Source organism: Bos taurus, chromosome 1 (genome assembly GCF_002263795.3).
Source record: "Bos taurus isolate L1 Dominette 01449 registration number 42190680 breed Hereford chromosome 1, ARS-UCD2.0, whole genome shotgun sequence".
Classification (NCBI taxonomy): Eukaryota; Metazoa; Chordata; class Mammalia; order Artiodactyla; family Bovidae; genus Bos; species Bos taurus.
The window spans coordinates 50337417-50359292 of record NC_037328.1 but is presented as its reverse complement, the minus strand read 5'-3'; the positions used below and the strand labels follow the sequence as shown (position 1 = coordinate 50359292).

The window sequence follows — 21876 nt, the reverse complement described above, 5'->3', positions numbered from 1 at the left end:
AGTATGCTGCCAATTCATTGGGATAAATGTAGCTTCAGCCTTAAAGATACAGCAGAGATAATTCATTCAACACCCTCAAGCAAAGTTGTTTATTACTGGCTGCCTTTTTTCCCTTGCCATGATTTGGAGGGACAACTAATCCCATTAGAGAGAGTGATAACAAAGCCTCTGTGTGTGTGTGTGTGTGTGTGTGTGTGTGTGTGTGTGTGTGTGTGTGTGTGTGTATTTCTGTGAAGGATTTCTGTAGAATTCACCTCTAAACTGAACCTTTTCTGATTTTCTAATTGTACAAGGATGAACCAAATGTTAGAATTGTAGTGTGTTACCATGGGAGTCAAGGCTTTGTAGACAAGTCAGTTCAGAGCAGCTATCCTGGTTGCTCTGCTCTGATGCTGCTTTAGTGCTGGTCTCCCTTTGGGAAGCAAGACAGGCATGTTCCTTGTTCTTATGTAGCTTAGGGTCAGTGTGTGGACTTTGCCAAATCACTCACATTCCTTGATAGTCTTTTGTTCTACAAAATGTGATATCTAAATGTTAGAGTAGTGAATAAGACAGACACACAGGGAGATGAGGCATAAGATGAGAAGTAGTGATTTCGGTCTGAGAAGGCTATGTTGAGGAAAAGATGTTTGAAGAGGAAGGAGTCACATACATATTTGAAGAATTCAGGTAGAGGGATCAGCAGATTCAAAGGCTCTGAGGTGAGAGAGTATAATTATGTTCAAGCCAGCAGCAAAGTGATCCACGGATCTAGAGGAAAGGCAGAATGTGAGAGAGTCACAGCAGATGGGGATACAGGGGAACTGGGTCTCAACCCCGTAAGGTCCTTCTAGGCCATTTATAAGAACTTTGGCTTTTAGTCAAAGTTAGAGAGTTTTGAACCAAAGAGTGATGTGGTTTATGTTTCAAAACGATTGCAACTGCTGTATTGGGAATAGAATATGTGGAAAAGAGATTATGTGGTTTTCCTTTTTGCTTTCAATATTTTTTTCCTAAAATCTGTTTTCTGCATAATTATATTTCTCCAAAATTAAAGTAAGTAGTTTTATGTTTGCTTTTGGATAATGTAAGTTGACCTAAGCCATGTAAACTCATATTCACTTTAAAAATATCCAGAAGAATTTTAGTATGTGTATTAAATAATGGCTTGGTGTGTAAATGATAGTTGATATTCTCTAGGTAACCTTTTAATTTACTTATACTTTTAGCCTTGGGGTTCTATTTTACGGAATTGGAATTTCTTAGCTGTAACACATCCGGGTTACATGGCATTTCTCACATATGATGAAGTAAAAGCACGGCTACAGAAATACAGCACCAAACCCGGAAGGTAAGACTTTTTGGCAGTATGTGATGAATGTAAAGATGGAAAGTCCTTGGTGGTTCATTCCTAAGTAAATCAGTTATACACATGGGTTGAGGGGAGGGAAATGCTAATAGACCAAAACAGTGCTTCCTAATTCAGTTACTCAAATTGGTATGTTATGCTTGTTCTGAAACTTAATATTCATAAAGTGAAAGAGGATATGGTAATAAGTAATTTGGTGAATTTAGAGAGTAAGTCTCAGAGTTTAAAATTGGAATAAGATATTAGCATATTAACTCTTTTCATGACGTGTTTGTGTATAAAATTGTTTATTTGAGTACTTGAATACTGTGCTAATGACAAATCAGTTTCATGTTCATTATTTTAGGGTATTTTTCAAGACATTCAGTTTGGTTCTATGATAATCACGTAATTACATATAAATACATATTAATGCATATAAGTACATTTAAGTGTACAGATACATGGTGAATGTGTAGCAAGTTCATAAACATAGAAACCTGTTGCTAGCACTCCCAAGCAGTGTCATGTCCTTGAGAACTTCTTCCATAATCCCTCATGCCGGTGTTGAAATCGAATGAAACTCACAGAGTTTAGCTGTGTGATCAGCCTCTCTGGCTTTGTCTAAGAGAGCAGACCTTATTAATGGCATATCTGGGATCAGAAAATCTCTCTCCCCTGGTGCAGACATTTTCCCCATGGCCAGTCTAGAAATGGACCAGGCACGTAGTAGGCATTTGTGCTGTGGCATGCAGTCTGCTGGATATGATGGTCATGACACTTAAAGTATTTAGTAGGAGACACCATCCCACTGTCCATGAGAGCACTGATGTTCATATAGGGGTCATTTCATTTTAGAAGTTGAGTATTTTTCAAGTCTGCCTTTTTCTTCTAATACCGTTTTTATTTGATTTTTAGTGCAAATGTCATTTGTCCTTTAAGAAAGTCTTTTCAAACAGTCAGTTATGGATGGTTTCTTCCCTCTTTGCCATAATGGAAAAATTTCCACCTCTTATATTTCTAAGAATTTTATTGTATATTAGAAGGCAGTTGTAGGAACAGAAAGCAGTGTGGCTCCTGTGGAGTCATGGGTGTAGACTGAGAACTGGTTCTCAATGTGACTACAAGAGCAGGTCAGATACTGTGCACATTGACAGTGGCTTAGGTGAGTCATTTTGTTTCATTCAGGGATCTCTCATAACCAAATTTTTCCGTAACTTTTGCTCTCTTGATTGACATCAAAGTATCCTCTTGTTCCTGGAGTATGATTTGAAAGATATAATACCATTGGAATCATTCTATCATACAGATTTAACACAGAAGTTATTTGGGAAATTATCTCCAGTTCTAAAAAAAATAATAAAGTGAGTCCTTTTTGTGTTCTCTTGTTCAAGATCATGGAGATAATTAATGACCGTGTTGGAAGTATTAATAAAAGCCAGAACTCATCACTATTCGAATAGTGCTTTTAAGATAGTGCTCTCTGAAAGGATGTCTTCTTTTCCTTCCCTTCTTGCCTTGTATCAGTTATTTCTTCTAAGTTTTCCTTAATGATGAAATGATCAGTCTGTGGTAAACTGTTGTATGTATGTGTAATAGGGTATTTAAAATGTGTTTAGGAAAATTCAGTGAACAGCCAAATGATTTTAATAAATATTTGCTGGAGTTGTCCTTTCTCTCAGAAAATGGTTCATCTCTTTACTTTCATGGTAAAGAAAATAGTTGGCTATATTTCAAGGACATTTGAGTTCTTAAGGTTGTACTTTATTTGGATCCAACTGACAGTCATGTCTGTGTGGAATTCTTTAGATGATTATGATTAAGGATGCTAAGTGAGAGGTTGATACTTATTTTTCAGCTTTCTAGGAGAATGTTTTTAGACTTCTTGAAAAGTCCTTTCCAACAGTCCAAAACCAGTATGAAAATCACTTCTTCCTTTCTTTAAAGAGCCCAGTTTTCTTCAAAGATGAAACCACATTACAGTACTTGATATCCAAATTAAGTAAATCTAATGACTGTGTAGCTGTTATATATGCTAAATTATCTGTTAAAGTTTTTATTACAGTACTTGTTTAATCAATAGCTAATGTAATTAACAGATGCTTATTTCTACCACATACATATAGCAATCAGGGTACTCAAATATAGCTTAAGTTGGCCTACTTTCAATCTGCTTAAGGTGTTATAAAATCCAGATATGGATATCATGAATAAGATTGAGTGTAATACACTTAAATTCAGGGAAATGCTGTAAAATGTAGTAAGTTGATAAGATAATTAGCTAATCATAGTAAATAATGAATTTAAAACCAAGTCAGTGTCTTCTGACATTGTCATTAATTTGTTTTTTATTTTAGAACTATTTTTATTTCCTATCACAAGACACTGAACTTGACAGGATTAGAGGGAGACCATGAACTTACCTAGTTTGTTTTCCCATTAATATAGTTCAGCTCTTTGGTCTTTTGTTTAAACATGAGTGGCTGTAATACTTGAAAGAAAAGTATTATTTTAACTTTTTAAGAACTAGAAGTGCATAATTTTAAGATGACAAAATAATGTATTGAATTCCATAGTAGACTGGCTCAATTTCTGTCTGAGCTAGCCAAATTAATTTTTACTTACTTTATTTTTACTTTCCAAAAATGTCACAGCTGTTTCACACCACCAGCACTTTCATGCAGAGCAAACCTCTAATGATGATGATGGTAAATTATTTGATGGTTTACAACTTCAATTATTTTTTCACAGAACTCTAGGGATATTTAAATGGAATTACTATCATTATTTCTTTTGCAGATCAGTAAATGGAGAAGGAGAAAAGTGTAGAAATAAGTTTCAAGATAGAAATCCTAAATGATTTTGTTTATTTTGCTTAAGAAAAATCTACCAATTGTTGGGTAGTAGTTAGCGAGCAGACATTTTGAAAGTGTTTAAACATAATTTTCTTATGTTTCACAGCTACATTTTCCGGTTAAGCTGCACCAGGCTGGGGCAGTGGGCCATTGGCTATGTGACAGGGGATGGCAATATCTTACAGACCATACCGCACAACAAGCCCTTATTTCAAGCCTTGATTGATGGCAGCAGGGAAGGATTGTGAGTATGAGACATGGGGGTTGGAGTTTTTATTGTTCACAGATGTGGAAGGTAGAGGCTCCTTTTGATGGTTGGAATGGACAGTGAGGCTGATGGTCTGACTGGTTTTTATTTTAAAACTAAGAAATGGATGATCCTTAGATTTTATTGTTCATTTCTTAAAATAGTCAATTTAAAGTAACCTAATTATTTGATTTTTTTTTTTAGCATGGTCTTCACAACCTTCAGATCTCAGTATTTCCTTAGAAATGTTAGAAAATACTGTACAGTTGGAGAATGGACACAGCAGAATGATTATTTGACTGTTCCCTATCTAGCTCTGCTCCTGTGCTCCCAATTTGTACTCTCAATCAGTATAGGGTCTTTTAATCCTGCTGTTGGGATCATGGGCAGATTCTGATAGGCTCTGTTCTTGGACTGTTAGTAAAGTTGCAAAGAAGCTCCCTTTGTGGGATTGCCATAGACAGCTCACAAAAGCAACCCGCCCCAAAGAGCCATCCATCTGCTCTTCTGTCTCAGAAAAATACAACTGGCTATTAAAGGGGCCTGGAATTTCATTTCCCTGGGGAGCACTGTGCTCCTATGTCTCTGAAACATGCCTTCCTTCTCTCCTACCCTCCTCTTTCGCTTCCTCTCTTTTGTCTTTTTTTTTTTTAATTAAAGTATAAGTGAGGTACAATGTTAAATGTTACAGGTGACCAGTATAATGACTCACAAGTTTTAAAGGTTATACTTCATTTGCTGCTGTTGTTCAGTCACTCAGTCATGTCTGACTCTTTCCATGGACCGCAGCACGCCAGGCTTCCCTGTCCTTCACTCTCTCCTGATGTTTGTGCAGACTCATGTCCGTTGAGTCAGTGATGCCATCCAAACAGTTCATCCACTGTTGTCCCCTTTTCCTCCTGCCCTCGATCTTTCCCAGCCTCAGAGTCTTTTCCAGTGAGTCAGCTCTTTGCATCAGGGGCCAAAGTATTGGAGCTTCAGCTTCAGCATCTGTCCTTCCAGTGAATTTTCAAGGTTGATTTCCTTTAGGATTTATTGGTTTGCTCTCCTTGCTGTCCAAGGGACTCTCAAGAGTCTTTTCTAGCACCACAGTCCGAAAGTGCCCATTCTTTGGCGCTCATTCGGCTCCATTTATAGTTATTGTAAAATATTGACTGTATTCCTGTGATAGAAACCTGAGAGGGGGAAGTCTACCAGAAAGAGCAAATAGTTTCCAGTAGCAAAATTTTATTTTGCCAAAGTAAGAACAGAAAAAAGAAAAAGTGATGGGCTCTATGTGAATGGATAGAAGTTTTGAATTTTAAGAAATAGTTATGTAAGAATGAATGGCAAACTGGTACTAAAAGTCTGTATTTCTCCTTTTTTTTAATTATAAATTTGCTATTCTGTTATTTATACCTTACCTCTGATACATCAAGGATTCATATGTGTGGCTTTCTATCCACTGTAACAGGATTTTTGTCTTGAAGAAAATGTACTTCAGAGTTTTAATTTATAAAAAGAGATCACAAGTGGGCCAATCTGTGAATGGACTAATTTTGATATATCTTATTATGGGCTTTTCTGGTGGCTCAGAGGTAAAGAGTCTGTCTACCAATACAGGAGACCTGGGTTTGATGCCTGGGTCCAGAAAATGACCTGGAGAAGGAAATGGCAACCCACTGCAGTATTCTTGCCTGGGAAATCCCATGGTCAGAGGAGCCTGGCTGGCTACAATCCATGTGATTGCAAAGAGTCAGACATGAAACAACAGCAACAACAAAAGATCAGTAAAAACACAGGATATCATCTGTCTGACTGTTTCCAACTATCAGGGTCATTTGTCCATTCCTTATAGTTAATCTGATATTGTGGGACATAAGTGATAAAGAAGTTTACTTTGAAAACTAGCCAAGATTCCTTATTCCTTCAATGCCATTGGAAGGGACTGAGCAGCAGCAGCAGTGTTGAAGACCATAATCATTTAATTGCTCCTATACAGAATTTTTAAACCTGTTCTCTGGCAAAATTATTGTGTTTGTAATCTTTTATTTCTGAATTCTCCCTAGAATTCAACATTCTTGAAGTGTGGTGAACAAGTATAAAAAGAAAGTTACCAACTTTTGTTTATCACTTCTATAACATTTGTAGTGTTTTATCCTACCCCTATAATGATGCTCTAAAATTTTTATCACAGTCATATGTAGTCAACTCCTTTTCCTAAATCTTAAAAATACAACAACAACAACAAAAACCCACTCACTGATTTTCTCCTTACCATATGAAAATTGTCTGTCCTCTAGGTTTATTTTTTCCTGGCTTTCTTGTAGAATTTTAAACACTAACATATTTATAGACTGTTTATGGATAAATATTTTTTGTTCCTTCACATAATAGTTTTAGTATAGTTTTGCCTTTTATTCACCACTGTAGTATTATATTCTTAAGTTATCATTCAGAAATCTAAAACAAAAAGTTAATAAACAAAATCACCGGTAACTTAATGAGTTGATGAAATCCAGCAGTAGTATTATTCATTTCCTAATCTATTATAGGTGCTTGCCAATATGATCAGCTTCATTTTTTAAAATGGATTTCTGAATAACTAAGCACTGGTTTAGCACAGCCAATGGCATGATAACTTTTAGTTCTTATTTTACTTCTCTCTAGTCATGGAACCTTGTGTTTATAAGCCATTCTGTTGGTAGCTGCGTTTGAAATGAATGAAACCTAGAGTCGTGGCCTTTGTGTAAGTGCACATGTGTATGTGTGCCAGGGTAAATGGAAGGTGAAACAGAAAGGGAATGGGCAACTAGGGAGCGAAAACACCACAAAAATGTGTGGATAACTTTTATGAGAAAATTGTGGGCTTTAATTCTATTTTTGTTTCCTAGTGGTACTAAGCCTGGTGTAAAATGTAACATTAATTGTGCTTCATGTGAAAGACATAATAATTGCAAATAGGTGTATATTCTGAGTATTTTGGAATAGAACATGAGTAACCAGTGAAAGTGTTAGTCACTCAGTCATGTCCGACTCTTGTGACCCCCATGGACTGCAGCTTGCCAGGCTCCATAGACTTCTCCAGGCAAGAAGACTGGAGTGGGTGGCCATTTCCTTCTCCAATACATATAGTAAAGGTATTTAATTGAAAATGATTGCTTAATGACTGAGTCCATGTTCATTATATATTTCTTTTATTTCCTAGATTTTAAATTTCCTAAAAATAACATTGTAATATTATGGAAACAGTGATAGAATAAATTCTTGATGTAAGATACATAAAAAGGAAACATTTAAATGTGTGTTTAAATTTAGAAGAATCTGATTACATAACCTTAGAGGCAATTAAGACTTGTATATAGTTATGTAAATAAAATTTCTGTTTATAATCCAGTTATCTTTATCCTGATGGGAGGAGTTATAATCCTGATTTAACTGGATTATGTGAACCTACACCCCATGATCATATAAAAGTTACACAGGTAAGGACAATTTCTGGAGACATGTGTAAAATTAATAAGTATTTGTGTTGCGTTTGAAATAACATTCTAAATAATTGGTAAAGTCATGTACAGATATTTAATGCAAAATATATTTAAGGAATTCTAAGAGTGTTTGAAAAGAAATTATAGAACTTTCTTCATTTTTTTGATAAAAATCTCTTGTTAATCTTTCTGCTTCCAATATAATACTGACATTTATGTGGGGAAATAGATAAATCTATAGGTAGGCAGATTGATAGGAAAGGAGAGATATTTAGCTTTAGAAAACTTCAGGGAAGATTAGAATAATTGTATGCATTAGTTTTTAGAGTCAAATGAGTAATTGAAACCTCCTGGAAACAATAATTGTGTTCTTGTAAATCCACTGTTGGCACCCTCATAGGTTATGACTCGGGGGTTAACTTCGTAAAGTCTTTCTCGAGGGTGATACTGAATGTTACCAAAACCTAAACATGTTTGACTCTAGATTCCATATACATATTATTTGAATATACACACAAAGATCTCTACACCAGGATGTTCACTTTAGCATTTTTCTTAAAAGTGAAATATTCAGTTCAGTTCAGTCACTCAGTCGTGTCCAACTCTTTGCGACCCCATGAATTGCAGCACGCCAGGCCTCCCTGTCCATCACCAACTCTCGGAGTTCACTCACACTCATGTCCATCGAGTTGGTGATGCCATCCAGCCATCTCATCTTCTGTCGTCCCCTTTTCCTCCTGCCCCCAATCCCTCCCAGCATCAGAGTCTTTTCCAATGAGTCAACTCTTGGCATGAGGTGGCCAAAGTATTGGAGTTTCAGCTTTAGCATCAGTGCAATTACAGTATACCAAATACCTATATTCAGTCTTAGGTTAAATACCATAGTATACTCATACTTCATTATCTTGTAAAGTCTTTAACAAGAGGAAGGTAGCTCTGAACACTCACATGGGAACTTCTGCATCTTGTTATGTAAAAAAGTTATGTAAAGCTTAATTATGTAACATTTGATTTTGTAAAATGACATTATGTAACTTCAATTTTATAAATAAAAATTACCATATGTGAACATGTGAATGCACTTTAAAAAAATAAAAATGAAAAACACAAATTTGGCAACAGTCTTTGAGAGAGAACTTCCAATATTATGTAGCTGTAGTTAAATTTTTTTTAATTTTATAATTTGGATATTTTGCACTTTGTATAATAATAAAACTAATAAAACCAAATGGTAAGTTTTAGGGAAAACAGTAGATAATTTTTCATTTCTACTTCTTTAGATTTCTATGGTTATGATATTTAAAATATACTTGTTGACATGTGTAGTCTTTTGGGCAGTTTTAAAAATTTAATATATGAAAGCCATTTAAAAAGTTATGTACTGATTCTATGTTTTCTAACATATGTAAAGAGACACAGAAGACAATTCCTCATTATAAAGCCATTGTTTAAAAATTGTTTTAAAATTCATATTCAGGAGTAGTATCATTCTCTTAAACTACTCATAAATATTTGAATAGCTTACCTCTTAGGTTGCATTGGCTTCTGCAAGTGTGATTGTATCTTATTTTAATTTTTTTAATAATTGTAGATTGGCCCATTGAATTGCATAACCAGTATATGGGCTACAGTCTGTAGGGTCACAAAGAGTTGGACACAACTGAAGTGACTGAGGACACACACACACACATAGATACTTATCTAGTATTTTAGGGATTTCAGTGATATATATGATACTTTGGACTTCTTTTCCATCTTGATCTACTCTTTCCCTTAATTTATTTTAAAATTATATAGTCATACATATACCATGGTAGACAGAATTTATATATGAATGAGTATGTGGGTGTGTGTATCTATGTGTTTATACATATATATTTTTTCTCACTGAGATTGTAAGATCTTTCACTAGGCTAGGAATTAAATATTGTCATTTATTCATCCTGTCCAAGGCCATGTATGTAGTACGTACTTACTAGACTAACACATTGCTTTATTTAAACAAATTTTTGTTTCAGTAACTCCTTTTCTTTGTATCCCTATTAAGTAACAGTCTCTGTTCATACTTTCTTTATACTTACCAGTATATCTGAATCTTCTTTGTGACAGAGACTTTTTCATTATTTGAACACTGAGAATTTAATTATGCCAAAAGCATCTAAACTAGTGAATAAAGAGAATAGATTTTTAATAAAACAGTTTTTGGTAGCTGAAATGATTAGGTTTTTGATAGTATTAGACTGGGAAAAGAGTATGAAAATAGGGATTTAATATAGAATTTGAGGAAAATAATTTATACTACTGAGCCTCAGTTTTTTTTTTTAATTCAGTGTATCTTATTATACTTTGCAGATTATATGACATAATAAATGTGGACAACAGTACATAGCATGCAGAAAGGCCTTGGCAAATTTTCCGTCCTGAAATTTCCTAGATAGATGTCTAAGAAATAAAATTGTCAGCTGTATTGCAATTTTGACATTAAAATTAGATGAGTATGTGGTATTTACAGAGAAAAGTATTGTTTTTTATTGCATTTAAAACCATACGTTTGTCTCTTAAATCATCCTGTTGATGCAGGTACCTTCCTAAAGGAACAGTACAAAATGTTAAATAATCCAAAGTATTAAAAAAGTTTACACAGTTGCTGATAAAATCTTTTTAATTTTATGGACCAAATTGTGACTACCGATTTAAAACATATCTTAAATGGTAGTTTGATCTGACAGGATCAAGTGTGAGGAATTTACTGTAAGTCATGGTATTTGAGAAAATTCAGTATTATCAGTTCATGCAAAAAAATACATTAATGTTGCCTTTTTTGCTCCCCCAATTCCAGGAACAATATGAATTATATTGTGAGATGGGTTCCACTTTCCAGCTCTGTAAGATTTGTGCTGAGAACGACAAGGATGTCAAGATCGAGCCTTGTGGGCACCTGATGTGCACCTCTTGTCTTACAGCCTGGCAGGTATAGTCAAGATTTAGTCACTTTGATGTCTTCCTTATATTCCCTATGAATATGTCTTTTTTCAGTTTTCTTCATCTTAAGGATTCAAAAAGTCACACTGGTAAGTGTTTGTTTGAACGGTTGGTTTTTAAAAAAACCTCACATGTTTGAATCTTTCACTTCCATAATTTGACTTTCTGTTGGGTTTTCATGTTTTCCTCGTGCTGTGCTGTGCTGTGCTTAGTCGCTCAGTCATGTCCTACTCTATGTTACTCCATGGACTGAAGCCCTCTCTGTCCATGGGGATTTTCCAGCCAAGAATACTGGAGTTGGTTGTCATGCCCTCCTCCAGGGGATCTTTCCAACTCACGGCTTGTACCCAGGTCTCCCACATTGCAGGTGGACTCTTTACCGTCTGAGCCACCAGGGAGGCCCAAGAATTCTGGAGTGGGTAGCCTATCCCTTCTCCAGGGGATGTTCCCCACCCAGGAATCTAACCAGGGTCTCCTGCATTGCAAGTGGATTCTTTGCCAGCTGAGCTTCCAGGGAAGCCCTTTCTTTCACTATTATTTATTTAATATATAAAATTAAAATAACTTAATCTTACAATATTAATCATAAGTAGTTCTGCTTCTATAACACTACTTATTTCAGAATATCACTTACCAATGTTGCAAACTAACCGTATTTATTTATTGTAGCCAAGATTCTATTTATAGTAGATCAGATTCTCAAGCAAAGTAAACCCTAGTAGATAAATCTTACTTTGATGTTTCAACACTTCTCTTGAGGAGGTATGGCTCCTGTCTCACGAATGTCTCCAATTGCTCTGTAAGGCTAAAACAGGAGAATCAGACAGAAAGTTTCCCAAATGTCTTTAGTTCCCAAAGTCACTAAATTTTCCAATTTACAAGGCAAAGCTGCCTTCCATTCTGTAGGCATTCAATAAATAGAAATTGATTTGCTGTTTTAGAATAAGACCTAGAAAATAATTGGTTTTCCCAAGGGCTTCTTTAAAATATTTCTTTATCTGTAATGAAGGTTGGAGATTTTAAAATAGATCTTTGGACAGATTTCTAGTTTTGAGTATTTGGAGGATTCACAGAATATTTTGCTCAAGCACTTTTTTAGCTCCTCTGTTTTAACACAGTCAGTGTTGAAGTCAGTAATGTTGATTGGATTTAGAAAACAAATCATTAAACTTTCAAGCCTGTAAAAGAATTTGGAATTGAGCGTTATCATGAGTATCCGTATTTCTGAACCTTCTTTCCAGCCCAGAACCTGTGTATTTCCTCAGGAAGGATGGCCTCAGGGGATCTGGACAGGGCAGTGCAAACTCATAGGAGCATTGATGTTTGTTGAGCTCATTACTTGATGATAGAATATTAATGATTTTCACATTTTTGCAATCTTATGAAGAGGGCCTCTTTTTACCTTTGGAGAACTTTTAAAAATGGATGAAGAAAAAGAGGAAGAAGTAGGAAATGAATTACAATTGATTTACATTTACAGAGCTGTTTCTGAGCTCCCAGACGTCTTTCCTTCGTTAGTAAAGATTGTTCCACCTCCCTACATGGCTCTCTTTCAATATGCATTTGATTTATATTTTACCTGAGGTTTTCCTTGCCCTCATTTCCCTTTATCCCTTCATGATGCTTGTGAATTTTGAGTAGTACAGGGAGAAGTTGGAGGAAAAGCAATGCCCAGTATGGCATCAGCAAACTCAACATAAAGTTACTTGCTGTTTATGTTAACAAATAATAGTTCTGCAGACATAGCAGTGCCTTTTTTAAAAAATAAATGTTTCAATAAATTTAATTACACAGGTAGAAGATAAAACTGTCAGTTTGCAAATGGATTTCAAAGGTACCAGTAGAAAATATTAGAGATGTTATTAACTCAGTGCCTGGCTGACAGGGAGGGGACCACTTTAAGATTATTTGCTTTACCTGAAACCCTTTAAGTATTTCAGGGCAAGTATTAAACTGACAGAGGCCAAATATGTTTGTCAAGCCCTTTAGACTGAGTTACGTCTTCGGTGCAGTAGTATGGTTCTTACAGGTTTGAAGAAAGTAAAAGTTTGCTTTTCTCCCTAAAGAAAACCAGAATTTTAGGCTGGTACAGGCTCCCAGTACTCTACCTCCACAGGTGCCCTGCATACTTCAGCCCCTTCTCTATGGTCCTGGGCTTGGAGCATACAAATACAAGCATAGACCTAGCATCTTCATCTTGAAACTTAGCATTTGGAAGTTCAGAGGAAGTTCCCACTATGGTGGCAGAAACCTTTGGTTAGTAAAGATTATCATTTATAGTGTCATTCAAAATAGCTGTTTACCTTGTGGTTTATAGTGTCATTCAAAATAGCTGTTTACCTTGTGGCTCAGAGTAAGTGAAAGAGTAGAGCTGAATGTAAAACAAAGAGGTTTTACTTATTTTAGTTTCTATATTCTTCTTAAATGAAATTAATCTTTTGAAACTCCAGGGCCAGTGATATGTATTTGATCTAGTGAGTCTGTGCACTACAGTAAGTTTGTTACGTGCAAGGACATAGGGGTGTTTCCCAGTATTCATGGATGTGTTATTAATCCTTCGCCCTTTACATCACCACAGCTTTTCTATATTTTATTCTGTAGTCTCCAAATGGTACAGTTCCTCTTGCTTGTAGCTAATCAGTTACTTGATTCTCTTTATGGTTTTTCATATTGATCTAATGGCCTTATATTAAGATAGGTTCAGTCAATTTGTAATTGTTAATATTTGAAATTTTTTCTTTTCTTTTTTTTTTCTTAACTCTTTAGTACTTAGTTTTAGAGATTGAGGAAGTACATAAATTGTCAATTGCTAAAAATTGTCTCTGAGTAAAGTTTTAGGAGAAGCTGTGTGAAAAAGTAGTAATAAAGTAGTAGTTGAGTAAGTTAAGTAGGGAAAAAAAAATTGACAAATTCGGAAGTGCTTAGAAAGTTGGAATAATCAAAATAAATCACACTCATGTCACTAGTGAATAATATTATTATAATATTATCGTAGAATTTTGTATATAGGTTAATGAAAAATATGCAAAGGCAGGATTTCAGCATCTTTAAAATTCTTCCCACACAGGATGTTTAATGATTAATAAGCATTTTTCTGATACGTTTTTGTATATGTCTCTGTAATCTGCATGTTGTTCTTGTTTAGTCTCATAGTGAAAAGTGAAAGTCTCTCAGTCATGTCCAACTCTTTGCGACTCCATGGACTGTATAGTCCATGGAGTTTTCCAGGCCAGAATACTGGAGTGGGTAGCGTTTCCCTTCTCCAGGGGAATCTTCTCAACCCAGGGATCGAACTGCATTGCAGGTGGATTCTTTACTAGGTGAGCCACAGGGAAGCCCACGTTGTGTCCAACTCTTTGCAACCCCATGAACTGTGGCCTGCCAGACTCCTCGTCCATCGGATTTCCTAGAGAAGAATACTGGAGTGGGCTATGTCCTCCTCCAGGGGATCTTCCCAACCTAGGATGGAACCAGTGTCTCTTGCTTTGCTAGGCAGATTCTTAAGATCTTCCCTGGTGGCCCAGATGGTAAAACATCTCCCTGCAATGCAGGAGACCCAGATTCGATTGCTGGTTTGGGAAGATCTCCTGGAAAAGGAAATGGCAACTCACTCCAGTACTCTTGCCTGGAAAATTCCGTGGACGGAGGAACCTAGTAGGTACAGTCCATGGGGTCGCAAAGAATCCGACATAACTGAGCGACTTCACTTTCACTTTCGTATGCTAGATAATATACAGAAAAGAGAAGACTAGGACTAAGATTGTGCTAAATTGCTTCAGTCATGTCCAGCTGTTTGTGACCCTATGGACTGTAGCCTGCCAGGCTCCTTTGTCCATGGGATTCTCCAGGCAAGAATACTGGAGTGGGTTGCCATGCCCTCCAGAGCATCTTCCCAACCTAGAATTGAACCAGTGTCTGTTATATCTCTTGCTTTGGCAGGCAGATTCTTAACCACTAGCACCACCTGGATGTCCAGAACTAAGATGCCAAGTTAAAAGACATTGATATGGAAGATCAGTTGTCAAAAAGCCTTTGTAATGTCTCAGTTCTGTCCATTTCTCTTCTGAAATGTATATGTAGTCTTTTCAAAGACTCTTCAGTATGCTCAAGATCTGTGAATGAATTCTAAGAATTTCAAGCCTCAGCTCCATTTGTTCCATTCATTAGCTGCTGAGTAATTCCCTTCAGCTTTTCACATTTTGTTTTTTTGCACTTTTTTAGCCAGGAAGACCAAGTTTCTATTTATTGCTTTTTTAACACCAATAGACATGCAGGTGATCTCTGGTTCAAGTTTTCTCTATGCCAAAGAGAACTGTTGTTGGGTCAACATTTGGGAATTTCAAAGTGATGTTCAGTAGTCTGTATCTCAATAGGAATTTAGTCGTTAAAGAAGCTTCAACTTGTGAACATTTTAGATAATCTGAATATTTCTACCTGTACATATAGATTTCACTCAGTGCCTCTTGCTGCCAAACAAAAAATCTGTTTTGACAGCTTTCATAGTTTTGTATGGACTGCAGTATTTGACAATCATTTAAACACATTATTGCAAAATACCCCTGTTATTTAATAAAAACAAAGGTCTTATACAGTGAATCTAGTTAAAACAGTTAACAGACATCAGCTATACTAAATCCTCACATGAGTGAGCTGCTCACTGAATTTAACCTAATTGACTGTCAAAATGAGGACAAATGAACACAAGTATGGGACTTTTCTATAGTTTTATACTGTGCTGTCAAACATTGTATATAAGCTTGTAGATGTAATTTGAAATGTTATGTGTCTCTCTGGATATGAGTACATGTAGTAATATGTGGTTTTTTTTTTTTTTTTTAACTTTTTCCTTATTCAAAATGGTAAAGGGCTAGAATGTATTTTGTGACTTTAAAGCCAGTGTTTTTGTTTCTATATGCTTGTTTTTCTGAGAGAAAAAATTGAGTTTTCAAACTTAATTGGGCACAAAAATAATTTGATATCCCTTAACTTGCTTGATACAAGCTGACATGGAATGACAGCCATCATTCTCTAGTATCTCAAAACCCTTGTTATTTATTTAGGAAACAATCTTTGAGCATCTTCTCTGTCCGAGGTTCTATACTAAAGACCCAGTCCAAACCCGCAAGACGATAAAATTAGATAATAAAAATTTTATAGAGGGGCACAGTACTAATAATCACTTGAAATGAATACCCTGTTATCTTTCAGATTTAATTATGGATGGGGAATATTTTTGTTACTTTCTGCTACTTTGGTTGGGTATATTGACACGAAAAGGATTTTAAAAGCTGCATGTCTGCCAAGAAGCTCTGATAAATCAGAGTCCAGTAGGAACTATTAAAACCCAGACCATAAAACATTTTGTGTTCAACCATTGTGAATCTTTAGCAAGTCGCTCTTCACTAACTTTTCCTTCCACTTGATGCCCTACTTTGGTTTAATTGAAATTCATTGGAGACTTAAAGTTTATGTAATTAATGGAAACCTAAGACATGCGCAGTAGATGTGTCAGTCAGTTCTTTCAAGCTGCAAGTGGTTACTCTAATTGCTGTCATAATGGCCCATTAGTCATGCCTCCAAAGAGGTGTCAGATACTTTCTCCTTCTGAAACATCTGTGTTATTTAATAAATTGAATAAGCAAGCCTGAGTTTGCACAGAATACTAAGTAAGCTTGAGTAATCACCTCTCTAGAGGCATTCTTTGAAGCAGTATCACTGTGGGTGAGGCATTTCTGTTCTATCCTTGGCAATGAAACTTGGGAGAGTTTTCTTTCACTTCCACACTGTTCCACGAATATTAACAAAACATTTTCTTCTTTACCCTGAACTCCTCCATGTCTTCTTTTTTGTAATAGCACATTATGTGGAAGTGATGTTGCAGGGTTACTACATAAGGTGTTAAGTAAGGAACTGTTTTTATTTGATTTTTCATTTCAAGAGTATAGAAAATATCTTCTGAGTTCATGAACAGGACAGACTGTAAACTATATTCTTCAAATTTTCCTTCCAAAATAAAAAATGGATATATATATATATATATGCCAGTTGGATATGCAGCCTTGTTTTTAATTACTGCCAAGGACTTTAATTCAGTTAAAAATAAAATTAATGTTTTCTTCTAGTTATTCCTCCTGCATATTTTTTCAAAATAATTTAGAGGAAAGATATTGGAATATTCAAAATGCTTCATAAAAAGTCAATAGATGAAAATTGATAAGCTCTGATTTTAACATGACGTGGTTAAAGAGATTTATATATGTCCCATATTTAGAGAACATTATTGGGGAAGAAATATGTAACTGAGAGTTGAGAAGTCAGCTCAAAGAACCACATTCAAGGCACTAAGAAATAATCTTTTAATATCTCTTCCTTCAAAAGCAACCAGGCTTCAAATTTCTAGCCTTAGTGAAACTTTTTAGACTTAGAACTACAAGTACTTACTACATGACAAAATGTTGAAACTCCTCTTTCACTTGAGAGTCATATAATGGCTGTGGTTTCCTCAGCTATCTTACCTCTTTTGTTTTGTTCCTGAGATGATTTTTGTAGTAATTATAACAACCAGAATTTGCATAGCACTTTGAAAAGCTTTGAATTAATTTTTCTTACTTTACCTTTCAGATATCCCTTAAAATGTGCATTCTTTCATTATACCCAACAAATAAGATGAAATGGCTTACCCAGTGTCACACAGTTAGCGTTTGTGGGTATAGGATTCTAGTCCAAGCCTCCAGATCAGAATGTCTATGTTCCTGATAAACTGTTTTCATGGGCCTCCCAAATTAAAGCTAGAAGAGTCTAGATTCATCAATGTCATTTCCACTTGCCCATCATAAAAGAACATCAAAACTAAGGATCTCTCTCTCTCTGTTACTTATTCTAATATCATCAACTGTCCTCATTCATTCTTTTTGTTTTTTAGTTTATTTTTTCATTGAAGGATAATTCCTTTACAGAATTTTGTTGTTTTCTGTCAGACGTCAACATGAATCAGCCATAGGTATACATATATCCACTCCCTTATGAACCTCCTTCCCTATCACACCCCTCTAGGTTGATATAGAGCCCCTGTTGGAGTTTCCTGAGCCATACAGCAAATTCCCATAGGCTATCTGTTTTACATATGGTAATGTAAGCTTCCATGTTACTCTTTCCATACATCTCACCCTCTCTTCCCCACTCCCTATTGTCCATAAGTCTATTCTCTATGTTTTTTTCTCCATTGCTGCCCTGTAAATAAATTCTTCAGTACCATTTTTCTCTATTCCTTATATGTGCGTTGCTGCTGCTACTGCTGCTAAGTCGTTCAGAGTCATGTCCGACTCTGTGCGACCCCACAGACGGCCTCCTACCAGGCTCCTCTGTCCCTGGGATTCTCCAGGCAAGAACACTGGAGTGGGTTGCCATCTCCTTCTCCAATGCATGAAAGTGAAAAGTGAAAGTGAAGTCAGTCAGTCGTGTCCGACTCTCGGTGACCTCATGGACTGCAGCCTACCAGGCTCCTCCGTCCATGGGATTTTCCAGGCAAGAGTACTGGAGTGGGGTGCCATTGCCTTCTCTGATATGTGCGTTAGAATATGATATTTATCTTTGTCTTTCTGACTCACTTCAGTCTGTATAAGTTCTAGGTTCATCCACCTCATCAGAGCTGACTCAAATGCACTCATTTTTATGGCTGAGTAATATTCCATTGTGTATATGTACCACAACTTCTTAATCTATTCATACGTTGATGGGCATCTAGGTTATTTCCATGTTCTAGCTATTGTAAATAGTGTTGCAATGAGCAATGGGATACATGTGTCTCTTTCAACCCTGGATTCCTCAGGGTATATACCTAGGAGTGGGATTGCTGGGTTATATGGTGGTTTTATTCCTAGTTTTTTTTTAAGGAATCTCCATACCATCTTCCATAGTGCCTTTATCAGTTTACATTCCCATTAACAGTGGAAGAGGGTTCCCTTTTCTCCACACCCTCTCTAGCATTTATTGTTTGTAGACTTTTTGATGATAGCCATTCTGACTGGTGTGAGGTGATATCTCATTGTGGTTTTGATTTGCATTTCTCTAATAATGAACGATGTTGAGCATCTTTTCATGTGTCTGTTAGCCATCTGTATGTCTTCTTTGGAGAAATGTCTGTTTGGGTCTTTTTCCCCCTTTTTGATTGGGTTGTTTTTCTACTATTGAGTTGTATGAGCTGCTTGTATATTTTGGAAATTTATCCTTTGTCATTTGTTTCATTTGCTATTATTTTCACCCATGTCTTTTCACCTTGCTTATAGTTTCCTTTGCTGTGCAAAAGCTTTTATGTTTAATCAGAACTCTCCACCATGACCCATCCGTCTTGGGTGGCCCTACGTGTCATGGCTCATAGTTTCATTGAGTTAGACAAAGTTGTGGTCCATGTGATCAGATTGGCTAGTTTTCTGTGATTGTGGTTTTTATTCTGTTTGACCTCTGATGGAAGAGGATAAGAGTATATTTAATATCTGTAATTGTGTTGTCTCTGAATGTTTATTCTTTAATTCTTCTAGGTCTTTGATTCTTGCATTTTCTCCATTTTGTTCGCAAAGGTTATGATCATCTTTAGTATCATTTTTCTGAATTCTTTCTCGGGTAGTTTCCTTTTCATTTATTTGGACTTCTGTGTTTCTAGTTTGTTCCTTCACTTTTGTAGTATTTCTCTGTCTTTTCATTTTTTTTTTTTTTAACTTATTGTGTGTGCAGTCTCTTTTTCCCAGGCTTCAAGGTTGAATTCTTTCTACCTTTTGGTTTCTGCACTCCTAAGGTTGGTCCAGTGGTTTGTGTAAGCTTCTTCTAGGGTGAGATTTGTGCTGAGTTTTTGTTTGTTTTTCCTCTGATGGGCAAGGCTGAGTGAGGTGCTAATCCTGGCTGCTGATGACTGGGTTTGTATTTTTGTTTTGTTTGTTGTTTAGATGTTGTTTAGATGAGGCATCCTGTACAGGGTGCTACATTGGTAGTTGGGGGATGCTGGATCTTGTATTCCAGTGGTTTCCTTTGTGTGAGTTCTCACTATTTGATACCATCTAGAAGGCAATGGCACCCCACTCCAGTACTCTTGCCTGGAAAATCCCATGGACAGAGGAGCCTGATAGGCTGCAGTCCATGGGGTCGCTAAGAGTCGGGCATGACTGAGTGACTTCACTTTCACTTTTTACTTTCATGCATTGGAGAAGGAGATGGCAACCCTCTCCAGTGTTCTTGCCTGGAGAATCCCAGGGACAGAGGAGCCTAGTGGGCTGCCGTCTATGGGGTCGCATAGAGTCGGACACGACTGAAGCAACTTAGCAGCAGCAGCAGCAGGGTTAGTTCTCTAGTAGTCTAGGGTCTTGGAGTTAGTGCTCCCACTCCAAAGGCTCAGGGCTTGATCTCTTCAAATCTTTATGCTTATGGTAAGTTTTGAACATATATGATGAAAATTTTCAAGAATGTATGCAGTGGATTCTCTGTTTAATTTCCAAGTGTATCAGGGCTGGCTAAGAAGACTCCTTAGGTGGACACCAGAAATGCCATTGAGAAGGGAAGACAGCACTGAAGCCTCTGGGTTCCTGATTACCGTGTATAGCTTAGAGAATCCTACCCAGTGCTCTGTGGAGACCTGTGATTGTCTCTTGTAGCCATCCTCGAAAACAGCCAGGGTATTAGATGTAATCTGTGCGGGGTCTGTGGCAGGAGGTGTGGGTGGGAGGCCACAGCATATGTGGGAAGTCCCCATATATATGGGGGCCACCGGGCTGTCTCCCGCAGTCCCGGAGGCAGTTTGTCCAGTTGTTTCAGACTCCCGGACTTTGGCTGCAGGGAGAGCCAGTTTGCTTCCTCGTTCATTCTATTTTAAAATAATTTTAGTTACGTATTTTTGGCTGTGTTAGATCTTTGTTGCTACAAGGGGTTTTACTGTAGTTGTGGCGGGTGTGGGCTACTCTGTATTGTTCTACACAGGCTTCTTATTGCCGTGGCTTCTCTTGTGGCTGAGTATGGGGGTCTAGGGTGTGTGAACTTCAGTTGTTGCAGTGCATGGGCTCTAGAGCACAGGCTCAGTAGTTGTGGTGGATGGGCTTAGCTGCTCCAGTGTGTGGGATCTTCCCAGACCAGGGCTTGAACCCATGTCTCCTGCATTGGTGTGCTATGCTAAGTCGCTTCAGTCGTGTCCGACTCTGCCACTCCATAGATGGCAGCCCACCAGGCTCCCCCGTCCCTGGGATTCTCCAGGCAAGAACACTGGAGTGGGCTGCCATTTCCTTCTCCAATGCATGAAAGTAAAAAGTGAAAGTGAAGTCGCTCAGTCGTGTCCGACTCTTAGCGACCCCATGGACTGCAGCCTAACAGGCTCCTCCATCCATGGGATTTTCCAAGCAGGAGTACTGGAGTCGGGTGCCATTGCCTTCTCCGCCTGCATTGGTAGGCAGATTCTTTACCACTGAGCTACCAGGGAAGCCCTCATTCTTTATAACAAGAATTTGCTGAATTTTTGTGGAATATATTGTGTTCTGAAAATGCTTAGCCTGGACCCAAGGGACTGTCAGTATGTGTATGTGTATTTATCTACTTAGTTAGTTATTTGTTTATAGTCATTTCATGTTGTAAAAAAAGATTTATGGTAGCTTCTAATCTGTGTGAAGTATAGCACGGTGATATACATTAGAAGTTACTGAGATGGGAAACACACACGCACATAAAACCAGTAAAAATATAAAATGCACTCCAGAGTGGGACTCATGAAGCACTATGTATTTTCTAGGACCCTCACTTTATACTGTACTTGCAGGAAGGCATGAAGTGATTGACCTTAAAGTATGCCTCCAAATAATTAATCATCCAGAGGGCAAAATAAATTGTACTATATGTTATATTTATCTTTAAAAAAATAAAAGAAAGTATGTAAGAGATAATATAGAACTGAACAATATTTAAACAAAGAATATGGAAGGTGACTGATATATAAACTTACAGTATTTATTGTTGCCAAATGAATCT

At 36.8% G+C, this 21876-nt stretch overlaps 1 protein-coding gene across 12 annotated transcripts in view; it reads left to right on the top strand.

The window, feature by feature from the left end:
- Nucleotides 1-21876, top strand: part of CBLB (Cbl proto-oncogene B) — a 225864-nt gene that overhangs the window by 122051 nt on the left and 81937 nt on the right. For all 12 annotated transcript variants that reach the window (XM_024989738.2, XM_024989734.2, XM_024989731.2 and 9 more), the window contains 4 exons: nucleotides 1209-1330; nucleotides 4289-4426; nucleotides 7806-7893; nucleotides 10736-10867. In XM_024989738.2, the coding sequence (XP_024845506.1) occupies nucleotides 1209-1330; nucleotides 4289-4426; nucleotides 7806-7893; nucleotides 10736-10867 (480 nt within the window). The remainder of the gene's footprint in view (nucleotides 1-1208; nucleotides 1331-4288; nucleotides 4427-7805; nucleotides 7894-10735; nucleotides 10868-21876) is intronic.